This window comes from Lygodium microphyllum, chromosome 12 (genome assembly GCF_053477565.2).
Source record: "Lygodium microphyllum isolate KBCC chromosome 12, Lygodium_microphyllum_v1.1.10, whole genome shotgun sequence".
NCBI lineage: Eukaryota > Viridiplantae > Streptophyta > Polypodiopsida > Schizaeales > Lygodiaceae > Lygodium > Lygodium microphyllum.
Genome location: NC_141146.1, coordinates 140,490,102 through 140,503,278, shown reverse-complemented (window position 1 = coordinate 140,503,278; position 13,177 = coordinate 140,490,102). Strand labels below are relative to the sequence as shown.

Genomic DNA, 13,177 nt, shown 5'->3' with positions numbered 1-13,177 from the left:
TCAGGAGAAAGTGCATCAGCAGCAATTGCCAGCTTCCCAAGGTCAAGAATATGCAATATCCATCACCAAAATGTTCTCCAATGGCTGGGAAATGGCCCCAAAGCTGGCAGCAACAGTCCAACACCTCTTTCCAACAGCTCCAAAATGAAAAAACGAAATTTCCCTCTCCCTTCAGCCCTATTTAGCCTTTCCCCCACTTGCGTGGGAAAGTTTTGCCAAGTGGCAGCTTTCTTAATCCATTTTCAGCAATTTTCAGCCATTTAATTAATTTTCAGAATTAATGAATTCTGAAAATTAATTCAGCCCTTAATCCATGCCCATATCTTATTCAGCTCCTCTACATTGGACTGAATTTCAGTGGATACATCCTTAGGCACATCACCATAAAAAGGTCTCAACAAGCTCACATGAAAGGCATAGTGTATCCGCTAGTGTAGAGGCAATTTCAGCCGAAATACCACATCGCTGATCCTCTCTAACACCTGGAAATATCCATAGTTCGTCATTCTGAACTGCAGATACATTCTCGTTTGCCCTTTCATCTTTTTCAGCCTTGACTTTTTAAAACGCAGCAATACATAATCACCCTTTAAGAAATACAACACACATCCATGGTGATCAGCTGCTCCCTTTTAGGTTCCTTAAGTTCTCTGAAATGCATACTTTATCTTTGCATAGGCTGCATCCAAGCTTGTTCCAAGCTGTCATGATGTCCACCTCAAAGGTACTAGTCAACCAATTCGATGCAAACATTTGCTTGAATTGTACCCATGTTGACGGTGCTCTACCTTGCATCAAGAGCGTGGACTACCACTGCAATGCATTTCCCTTCAAGAAAGTGGCTGCCTTTCGAATCTTAGAGGATTCCGTGAAGTTTCCTCTAGAATAGGCTGCATCAAACTGCTGAATGAAAGTCAAAGCTTTCAGCCTATCTTGTGCACTGAAGGACTCAAATCTCACTGCTTTTCCACCCTCATCATAGTCTTTTGCTTCCCCTTTGGGAGTCAAGTTGTCATACACTGGGTGTTGCAAAAAGGGCGCATTTGCTGTATTTACATCATGACCAAGCCCAAATGAAGCATTTGGATGACCAACAGTCATTCCTTGAGCCCCATAAGCATTCGGGGGTGCAGATGCATTGACAAACATTCCACTTTGTGCCACAAGCTTCAAGCCAATGCTACCATACATAGGGTTTTGGCACATTTCCAGCCATACCCGAATACAATGGGCCTTGCACACCATGCATTGGCTGTTGCATACCATAGGGATTTGTGCCATGCATTCCCGTATACAGCCCTCGGCTAACCATTGCATGAAAAATCGTGCTACCACCAAAGTATCCTGGCTGCCCCATCATAGCATGCATGCCCGGCTGTCCAAAAACCATTGGATTGGCACTTCCACAATGGCCTTGCAGTTGCATTCCTTGCCCCATAGGTACCAACTGTTTAGCTTCATTGGCCTCTTTAGGAGCTTCAAGTGAAGGATTTGGCACTACCTTCGGTGCACCTTGCTGTCCCGAAGGTATAGAAGTTGACTTCTTCTTCTTGCCCTTGCTATCCTTCTTCAGAGCATTCAAAAATTGGGTGAACTGAGGATCCTTTGCCAATTCAACAAAGAGATTTGCTGTTGTCCTTATCTGATTCTTGAACTGGTCATCAAATTCCTCTTCACTTTGCTGGTCATCTACCTCATGACGGCTTGAAGGCCCTGCATCTTGCCCAACAACAACATTTTCAGCTTGTTGTCCATCATGAGAGCCTTGTCCAATATTAAGCATTGCATTTCCTTCACTCCCATGAGAATGTCCATACTGAGAGGCATCATCACTGCTTGATTCCATCTCACTGTATAAAGACATGTTGCTGTAATTTCTCAGCTGAGCAAAAGATTAACACAAGCAGAAAGCTTTGGCTTGCAATCAGGTGCCTCGGGCCTACCAAATCAAGAGATTTGATGTATCCTGGCAATGGAACCATGAAACCAGCCTTCCTTCTTGGAATGGGTGGTGATAACCTGATTTAAGAGTTAACTACAACAATAAATAAATGCACATAAAATGAAATATACACTTTACCATAACATTCTTGGACAATAGACACCCTGTTGGCCCCAAAATTGGCGCCCCTTGCGGTATTTCTTTAGCTTCATTCAATTGGAAGGAGTACAACTTGAGATTCTTCAATCTCCACCTGCTAACCAATTGCTCTTGCTGCCATAAATGACCAACAAGCCTTTTGGGTCATTTGCCCCTTGATTCACCCAAGACTTCTTCTCCAATTTGACCCTTGGTTGGCCAAATGCTGCCCCAAATCAATTCGGGATGGGTTGGCTTCTGAAATCCCTTGATAATCTTCAATTATCAGCTGCTGATTTCAGTCCCTTGAGTCTTCAATCTTTGGCATGGATCCCAAGGTGGCTGCTAAACCCTAATTTTTGCTGTAAATTAGGGTTTACTACAGAAATTATAGATCAGCCCACTAAAAATGACTGAAATCTCCTCCAAATGACTGAGAATTGCTGAGAATGGCTGAGCATAGGCTGAAGGAGATGAGAGAATGCTGTAGAGAGAAAATTCTGAGATTTGTCACGAAGAACTGATCAGAAATAGCAGCTGCCCTGCTGTACCAGCCCCAAACGGATGCACCAACAACAATAGGAGTATCAGAGACTGTGATCTTCAGGAGAAAGTGCATCAGCAGCAATTGCCAGCTTCCCAAGGTCAAGAATATGCAATCTCCATCACCAAAATAGTCTCCAATGGTTGGGAAATGGCCCCAAAAGCTGGCAGCAACAGTCCAACACCTCTTCCCAACAGGTCCAAAATGAAAAAACGAGATTTCCCTCTCCCTTCAGCCCTATTTAGCCTTTCCCCCACTTGCATGGGAAAGTTTTGCCAAGTGGCAGCTTTCTTAATCCATTTTCAGCAATTTTCACCCATTTAATTAATTTTCAGAATTAATTAATTCTGAAAATTAATTTAGCCCTTAATCCGTGCCCAGAAATTGACCTTGCCCATCCAAAAATTAATTGGCTAGGCCGTTTGCAACCCAAAGTGGTCCCATGCATTAATTGACCCTTGGACAAGCATGAACTGTAAAAAAAAAGTAGCTTGCACTTCACATGTGCAACAGCTGTGCATCTTTTAATTGCACATTTGATTAATCCTTTAATCAAATGTCAATTAAATATAAGCAAAGCATCAAATTTTCACGTCCTCGTGACAACAGTCCTTGATCCTTGTTATGGTTCGGAGAATCTAATGGCAAGTATTGCCTCCATTTGCTCAGGTGAGTTGAATTGGAGCCTAAAACACCCCTTTCCTAGGGACACCACTTGGGTGACCTTGGCTAGGGTGTGAGTGAGAGCCACCTATATGGAGTCCTTTAGATTTGCGTTTTCTTTTGGAGGGACTTTTCAACTTGTCTATAGGCCAGAGAAGACATCTTGAGGGTTGTCACCTTGTTTATGGAGGTACGCTGTTTGTCTAGAGCAAAGTCGATTGGTGAGAAGACATTGACTGTGAATTTGTGGGGGGCTGCAATGGTGCTCCTTGTTAGTGGCAGTGGACCAGTTGCAAACTTGTAAGTTTCACTAGTTTCAGGTGATAGTGGTGTTGACGCTTCATCATCAATTGGTGTCAAACTTTGCTTTGGTGATTCTAGCCCCTATGGAGAAAGTTGTGTAGGGGAGGAAATGGAAGTGGCTTGGGAGAGCAGTTAGACAAGGGCTATGAGGATGAAGACACTTGCATACTTGGACGGAACTGCTGTTGAACTCTTGGCCTGTAGGCCGATGAATCCGTACACTAGGATGGTGTGGGTTGGTGGTATGGGATGCTAGTTCTTGGGATGTGGTCATGGTCCGGAGTTTGGTAGCTCCTAGGCTCAAGGGTGAGCGTGTTTGGCTCTATGGCCAAGAGGTGAGTTTGATGCCTAGTCCCTATGTTCGTGAAGATAGCTTGATGTCTAGTCTAATGGCTGGGAGGTGAGATTGATGTCTAGTCCCTATATGTTTGTGAATATAGCTTGTGTCGTGTCTCATGTGCAGGTTGATTTTAGGTAGACATTTCACTTAAGAGTCGTTTTCCCCCAGTTCATTGTTGAGGATATTACTGAGGACAGCAATCACTCATAAGGGGTGAAGTGTTACATTCTTGGACATCTAGATGGGTGCTTGCAGCATTGGCCATAGCAGTCATGAAATGACTTAGTTTGAATGTACTAAGTGTTTTGGGTTTAGGGCAGCCGAGTTCTATTTATAGGATTGAAGGCCCTATTATGCACATCATTGTGTGATCACCACTCTTGGACTCTTGGCCCATAAGCTGACACATCCTTACAGTAGGATGGTGTGGGCTGGTGGTATGGGACACCAGCTCTTGGGATGTAATCATGACCAGGAGTGCTGCTAGCACCCATCCGGATGTCCAAGGATGTAAATTGTTGCAATCTCGCAAGTCTTGCTAGCTGACTATGGTGGTGACAATTCTGCATCACCTGGTGCCGAGTTCCATTGCAGTGATTCTGGCCCATGTGGTGAAGGTTGTGTGGGAGAAGGAATTAGACAAGGGCTGCGAGGGTCGAGGAGGAGGATTAGGACACTTACATATCTGGATGGAAGAGTATCTAGCAGAGTTGTGTGCTGAGATGGATAAGACAGGTAGTTGTTGTGGTAGCCAAGCGAATGATGCTAAGGAGACGGATGCTGAGTAGGGCAGGGGATGAGGTTGAGGAGGCAGGGTGGCGGAGCAAAGCAGGACTGCGGTGGTGCAGAGTCTCATGTATGAGCCAGGCACTGTATGCTGGTGCAAAGACGACCAGGTGGCGTGCTGGTGCAGGGAGCATGCGGACTGCTGCTAGGGAGGCTACAGGCGGTGTTGGAGTTGTTGAAGGTGGGCCTAGGGTTTAGCAGGTGGGCATGCAGGAGCAGGGTGGCTGGATGGGGGTGCAAGCTGAGATGGCAGGAGTGTTTGTAGAGGTGGATGCAGTAAAGGTGGCAGTAGGGTTTTTACAGGTGGGTGTGCAGAAGCAGGGAGGCTGGGCCAGGTGGAGGTAGAGGTGGCGGGAGTGTGTACAGAGGTGGTAGAGACAGTGGGCAATGGGTGGAGGTTGCAAGTGGTGAGAGAAAGGGCAGCGGTAGATGGAAGCAAGGTGACAGACCAAGCTCAGGAGGCAGTGCTGTGTTTTAGTTCATCAGTTCCAGTTCCATGCAATTTTTATAAACTTTAGTTTCTTCACGAGAAGAAGATGATTATGCTCTCATGTTTATAATTTAGTGATGCCTCGGTCATCTTGGTCAGTGGTACTCTCTACTTTTTAAATCTTGCTTATCACTTCCTATAAAGGCTTGACCCTTGTATTTTACTTACTAAATTTTCATGGATGTTTTGGGTTTTCATCCCTTTTGGGGTTTCTAATAAAGATAAAGCATTGGAGCCTTAGGTCAGTATTGTAGTGTCATGGAAGATCTTCAATATAGTAGAATACAAGGGGAGTTGTACATTAACTATTTATCACTACGCGCTTATGGTCATCTAATATCAAGGTCCGCCTTGGGTTGAGGGCCATTCTAATGAGAAACTTGATTAATTATGCTTCCACACAAACATCTTCCAAACATAGTGATAATACCCCAAGATGTAAGTTTGGCTGCCTTGGCTTGTCTGAAAGATGAGATGTAGGATGCAAACAGAGAAGCAGAGATCTGGTGAGAGTATTTCATCCATCTAGCTTGATATAGTTGAATAATTCAGAAAGGATGAGGGAAAGGTGAGAGCCCTTCTTTTCTTTCTGCCAAGTCCTTTCATCCCCTCTAGAGAGCATGGAGGTGAAGTCATTGTATTGGCTCCCACCTCAACACCTTGGCACTCCATGCCCATCTCTTATACGAGGATGTTACCTTTTAAGCCAGCATGGGAGCTCTCATATTTGTATTTTAATTTGGTACCCTATAGAGGGCATCCACACCCCCCAAGGCCAGTACCTGTCTCTTATCTAAGAATGTTATCACCATTTAAGTGGGCTAGCTTGGGAGCTGCTATAATCCTTTGTATTTCATAACCCATAGAGGGGTATTTGAAGCTTTCTGAAATTCACAAGATCCCCCTAGCCAGATGTCTTTTTTGCACCACATGTCATGAGTCTTCTCATCTTTTTATTTCCTGTCATGTAGCCAAGAAAATGTGGGGTTTTATTTCCGGTGTGTGGTCTTTTATGATACATCAGCAAGCCACCGTCCATTTGCGGGTCTTGACTAAGATGGCATCGATTGCCAGCTTGCAGTTCCTTTCAATTTTTGTGTTGGATTGGCCTTTGGCATACCTAGAGGACACAAATGCTTTTACAATCGATTCAGCTACGAGTATCCATAGTCATATTGATCGTATAAGGGATTGATGTTGTTGCAAGTGGATCGGTTTTTGCTGATATCATACTTTCTAAGATAGCTGCTCCTTGGATGGAGATTATCTGCTCCATTCCGATTGTGCCTTCTGATAGTAGCCTTGTGGCTTCTTAGGTTATTTCTAGACCCTTCACAGATTCCTATCTAGTTCATCAGTATTCTCATGCGCACACAGAGAGAGAGAGAGAGAGAGAGAGAGAGAGAGAGAGAGAGAGAGGTGTGTGGGGGGGGGTGTATGGACTTATTATTGTAAGCATGTTGTAGCCAAAATACTATGATGGAAGCTCTTCAAGGATGTTGGAGATTCTGCATGGCATGCAGCAATTGGGTTGTGATTTTCTTGTAGCTGGAAGAAAAGTTGACGGAAAATTTTTGGTAAAGTCTCACATTCAGTTCACTTCTGTTTGCAAAAAGTTGAGGGAAAGTGAATGTACTACACCTGATATTGAATAGTCATCAGAAGACTTTTACTTATCACATTGTCAAAGTTTTTGAGGTATAAATCTGTATAACTGATTGTTTATGGGACTTCTATCAGGTTCTATCAGATATGAATATTCCCAGTGACTTACAAGGCATGTTCAAATCAATTCCAAGTGAGATGTTTCGAGTTGACATTTCATCTACTGAACTGCGCCAAAGAAAGGAGTTCAGCATAGGAGCATCCTAGTTCCTTCTTTTCCATTTTCACTTTTTTGTGTTTTGGGTTTTTTGTTTTGTTTTGTGGTTTTATTTATTTCTTTTTATTTTTAAGGGGAAGATGGTTGGGGAAGGGGGATCAACTGAAATATTCTCTGCCAGCTTTGGATGTTTCTGTGCCTAGGGTAACGAGCTTTATAAAGCCAAGGCATTACGTACAAATGTCTCCACATAGTGTGCCATTGTCAGGCATTGCTGAAGGTCAATGCATACATACTAGTGTTTTGGCTACTTTGTCAAACCCAAATTATCCATCTTTATATGCAATTGGTTGCATTGATGTATTGTGTAGACAATCTGTCATCAAAGATCATACCACTCATGTTCAAGTCCAGAATTGCTCCTTTCTCTACAAGAAAAATGTTTGTTGTAAAGGTTAGAAATAATCTTTGTATTGATGCTCATACGGTTTACTACCTGTAAGTATGGAGAAGTACAAGAAAATTTCTTTGGTGCAAGGAGTTCTCAACCAAAGGGGAACCCTTGGCCCAAAGATACATGGACCCACCTTTCACTGAGGGTCCATCACTTTGATTGTGTTGCTCGTAGAGTTGTCCTTGTATTGTGTTCCAAGTGACCATAAACATGAATCATATCACTCCAAATACTAGCCTCAAGTTCTCTTGCAATGTGGATTTTTGTATGCATTAAAATCTTGGGACACACCTTAGCTCTTTTAGGCCAACTAATGGCTATGTCCGCACTTCCAATATGTGTGCCATTGGCAATTGCTTATTGATTAAGGAAATTCTTTTGTGATCTCAATTCTCATCAATTTCAATTCTCTCTCTCTCTCTCTCTCTCTCTCTCTCTTTGAGTAGTTGTCTCTTGATGACAATTCAAACATGTCACTTATCGAGCACAAACAATGTATCAAAGCTTCTTTATACCTTGCTAGAGTGAAGAAATGACTTAAGACCCATTTGTCATGATATATGGAGATAGATGATTGACTAGTACCTCTTATGTAAGAGAGAACCAATTATAGGTAAGTTACATAAGTGATCAACCTATGACTTAGTAAGAGATAATTGGGAATAATTATATCACTTTTCTCAAACATTATACGCCATGAATTGTTGATTCAAATACAGATTGATGTGTAGAGAGAGAGAGAGAGAGAGAGAGAGAGAGAGAGAGAGAGAGAGAGAGAGAGAGAGAGAGAGGCTGTTGGGGACGAATATATTTTTGTTTCATTTTTTTGTTATTTTATGGAGATTTAATTATTATATTGATATTTTAAATTTTCTTGCTATTCTCAAGGGTAGTATCTTAATCAAATGAACATTTTCACCTCAAACTATGTGATGTGGTTGTTGAATTATTCTCATTTCTTTTAGTAATACACCTCTATCATAGACGTTTCACAGGGCTCTTATATGTTTGTTGCAACTTTTGGATCATCCTTTCTCAACCACACTTTGTCTAGCTTTCTTGAAGCACATTAGTATGAGTGGTTAAAGATGTGACCCCTTAGAAACTTCATCATGATCACTATCATAACATTTCCCTCCTACTTGAGCAAAATGTGATTCATGCTCATGTGCTCATTCTCTATCAAAAGCACCCTTCTAACCATCTTTATGATAGTGGTCCTTTTCAAAACAATAAGTGTATGTTATGTGGAGGCAATAAATGAGTTGGTAATTGTTTTCTTCGGGATGGGTTTTTTCAACAATTTAAGTTAAAAGGGTAGGTTTGCCAAGAAATTCTATTTTTTCCATGGGATTGTGAGGTGTAAGATGAGACCTCGATGAACATAACCAAGGGTGTGGTGGTAGTGGTAAGAGTATGCTAGTGTTTTTGCATATGGTGTCCTCTTGAGTCCCAAGAGAGTAGGTATGTGTAAGATTAGTGATGCTCCCTCATATTATAACAAAAGATCTTTAAGTTAAAGATAGAGCACTAAGTAACATGATGGCCATTTGGGAATCAAAGAAATTGAGACCTACATTTGTGGCTTTATCAACAAGCTATTGTTGCTATTCTAAAAACATGGTCATTGATGTATTCTCATTTAGGGAATTACTAACTAGCAGTGGTGTGCTGAGATTTGGGATGTGATAAGTTTAAGACGGTTTTAAATATACTTGAAAATAGGAAGCTTATGAACAAGGCCAACTTGATGATTTGAAATGGAGATAAGGTCGAATCTTGCTTCAAAGCATCAGTAGGAAAAAGTTGAACTCTCAAAACAAGGAAAAGTAAATAGAAGAATAATAAAATAATCCTATGCTCTCTCCACTTTCGGAATAATATTTTTCATTTTTAATATTATTCACAAAAAATTTTCTTAGATTCCTTCTCTCTTTTGATTCAAAAGTCCTTTTTCAATCAAAGTTAATATTTTGATAGAAGTTAATTATAGGAGTATGGTGTATGGCTTTCAATGCAAAATGATTAGTATATGGCTTTCAATGCAAAATGATTAGTACATGTGTTGTAATTCATTTTTGAGTGGAAAATAAGGAAAACAAGATTTTTGGAGTTCCTTTTATGATTTCTTATATGCTACCTTTTGGTCAAGAAACAAACTTGTTGGTCATTCTTTTCATTTTTTGATAATTTATTTGGAGATAAATTTAGGTTTTTCTAAAATGTGAGCTCTTGGGTATTTCTTCTCTCTAATCTATTCTCCTCCATTCCACTACTCTCATAGCTCTAATGCGTAACCTCTTCTCTTTGTCTATCTTGCCTACCTTCATACACTAAGCTATCCGTTTCCTTTGACTTTTCTTACTCACAATCAATCAATAATATATAGTTTATCTAGTTTATATGTGTTTGTGTTTGTCCACTCTACCTTCTCATACTCAACTATTCCATTTTCATTAACATATTTGTACCTCTCTCTATGTGTCTATCTGTGCATCTCTAGTCTATCTTCATAGATTGAACTACCCTATTTTTATCAACATCTTTGTTTGTCTATGTATGCCTCTTCATCCTACCTCCATAGACTTAACTATTCCATTTCCATTAACATCTATGTGTCTATCTGCCTCTCTCTAGTCTATGCCCATAGACTCCACTAATGTATTTTCATTAATATTTTTATGTGTTTATATGTGTCTCTTCCATCTATCTTCATAGACTTAAATGCCCTATTTCCATTAATATCCCTATGTATCTATCTAGACTACCTTAATACACTCGCTATACATTTAGGTAAATTGTGTAATCAATTCATATATTTTCAGCTTGACCTCACACCTAATAAGAAAAATGACTTTAGGTAAGAAAAAGCTCCACATTGAGGATAGACCTTGAATATACTCATTTATGTAATAGAACACAACACACTAGCATTCCTTTTTTGAAGCTCTACAAAGTTATGAGCACATGGGATTGAAGAATGTGGACTTGTGGGTTGATGGGGAAATCTATTCAATTGATTCCCTAACCAATAAACCGCTTACTTTCATTAGAATCATGAATTGTGTGTAAGGGTGATAGTGGATTGCTTGGTTATGTAAGGTTGCTCAGTGAGCAAGTGTTAAAGGCTCTAGTCCAAGCATTTGAAGTTCTCAAGGAAACATTTGAGGTCCTACATCTCTTCTTTATGCATGCACAAGTATTCCAGATATCATTGATCACCAAGTACTCCAAATATAATTGATAATCAAGAATATCGAAAGATGATCTTGGTTGAAGGGCATAGGGAATACATGGTTGAATGACACCTTATAAGAGACTTGAAGACTTTGAAATGCATATGTGGAATCTTCAATGGTACAAACACAAGATTTCCACGGCTATATTACTCATTGGGAGAGAGAGTGGAAGGAAAGGATCGGAAGAAGAATCTGGCAAAGAGTGATAAGTGCTACATTAACGCATGATAAATGAAAAGTGCTACACCAACAAGTGATAAGTAATATCCTATATAGAAGCCTATCTTCAACATACAATTAGAATGTGCTTATATTTGTTCATTGCATGCTCTTGTTAGTATTATGGAGAAAATTTTGTATGAATATATTTTCTTTTCATAGAGAAATGAATCGAAGAAAGAAGCCATTGCTAGGTGTAAGAATGTGGAGCGACTGCTATGAGAGATCGGGCTACATAAGCATCAAATAATGATTATAAAAAAATGAGAAGAGATGAGAAGAATCAAGTAACTTGCCAAAGAGACCTTCCTTTAGAGGAGCCTAGGCCATGAAGTTTCTTTCAACATCTATCGATAAGGAAGGGAATGTTGCAACTCATAGGCCACGAGATTGTGATGGGTGGGAACAATTGCATGTTATTGTTCTTAATCAAAGTAATGGAGAAAAAACAAGGCTAGAAAAAGCCAAGGCTTGGACTACTCTTAATAAATTGGCTCACTTACTTTGAAAGATGTTGTTTGATGATGAATATAAGAAAAAGTTTTATTGTGCTTCACAAGCTCAATGGTGGGATGTTGGAAACCCTCTTAGTGGTTCAATTGATTCAATCCATGAAGTATGATGTCTATCTCTCACCTAGCCCCTCGCATAATCTATGAACATAATGATTCTCTTGTAGTACACTTGCAAGGCACTCCATTGAGTCATGAAGATTGCACTTGGAAAACTCCACAATCCACACTTGTGCCCTTTGATCCTCAACTCTCTATAGTCTCCACATACATGAAAGAAGCATGATTTGGCAAGAGAGACTGTGGACATGTGATGAGGAGCTTTACTTTCTTGGTTCCTCACTTTCATTCTCAATCTCTCCCTTTTAATCCCTCACTCTCTTTCTCACACACACTCTCTCGTGGTGGAGGGGCTAATGATAGCAATCCAACGATCTAATTGCTATTTTGGTGGTATAGGATCTTAGTGTCAAATGAAGCTTAAGTGTTGCAAAAGAAAGTAAATGAGACTACTGATGTATTGATTGTAGACATAATCAAACTATATCCTATCACTAAAAGAGTGCATTATGATGCATCAACGGGCAAAGCAAACCATACTAAGTGACTAGAAACAAGGTTTCAAGAAGGTAGAAATTGTGTTTGAAAAGAACTAAGATAGTAAGATGAAAAATGTATTCAACATGAACATAATTTATTATTTTGAGAGATTGAGAGAGTGGATGAGTGTGTTTGTACCTAAATATCTCAAAGTTTAAGCTTTATATAATAGGGTTTGGCTTTCTACCTTATCCACTAAGTTTTCAAATCTCTTGTTGTGTGGAAAAGATGGCTAAGATTAAGGTAGTTGCAAATAAGCTTCTGCTTAAATCCCCATATCATGTTCATGTCAATGAAGCATCTCCTCACTCAGCTTTAGTCTTTGACAATGGCACTTCTCAACCAACCTGCTAGCAAACCATCCCCTTCTCAAACTAACCTAGCTTCCTCAAGCCAGCTTTAGAGGGGTCCACCTCATTATCTCTACAAGAAATGCAAGTGGAGACTAGGTACAATGGCTTTTAGAGAAATAAAAAAGTACCAATGCTCTTTTGATCTTATCATTCCAAAGGCTGGATTCTCAAGACTCTTTTGTGAGATTGTCCAAGACCTCTATTAAACAAAAAATAGGAGGTAGTTTCTACCATAGGGTTAGGATAGACTGTGCTGCTTCACAAAAGAACGTATTCATGCTCATCAGCAAGGTTGCAAAGGCTTTTTTGGTAGACTTAATTAGTAAAGCTCAATATCCTACAATGCACACAAAACATGTTACTATAATCCACAAGGACTTTCAAATTGTAAGGAATCTTCAAGCAGTGAAGCATGCATATGTTCCAATGGAATGAATAGCATTTGTAATATTATCTTTTCTGAACAAGTATTGTCTAGGTACATAGAATACTCGACTTTGTTTGATTGAAAACTGTTGTAATAACTTAAGACTATAAGCAAAGTTTTTGCTTTTGGACCACTCTCAACTTTAATGTGAGTTTTCTTGTTATGCTTTTTGGTACTTAATTATAGTATTTGGATACATACACTTTCCACTAGTAAAAGTACTCATAGAAAATCTTTCTACCATATGATCTAAAATAAATGTTAGCATGTGGATTCTCCACCATTAACATGGTGATTTCTCGGTGCATTATACTGAAGGGCCAATCATCTACAATAGTTGGGGCT

The 13,177-nt window shown here is 40.0% G+C and overlaps 1 protein-coding gene across 5 annotated transcripts in view; it reads left to right on the top strand.

Moving 5' to 3' along the window:
- The window catches only part of LOC148028351 (uncharacterized), a 120,351-nt gene extending 112,615 nt beyond the window's left edge, over positions 1-7,736 (top strand). For 4 of the 5 annotated variants that reach the window (XM_087690167.1, XM_087690165.1, XM_087690168.1 and 1 more), the window contains 2 exons: positions 6,673-6,783; positions 6,947-7,736. In XM_087690167.1, coding sequence (XP_087546293.1) covers positions 6,673-6,783; positions 6,947-7,078 — 243 coding nt within the window. In that variant the 3' untranslated portion in view covers positions 7,079-7,736. The remainder of the gene's footprint in view (positions 1-6,672; positions 6,784-6,946) is intronic. The other variant, XM_087690169.1, reaches the window with a different exon arrangement.
- Positions 7,737-13,177: the final 5,441 nt, after the last annotated feature.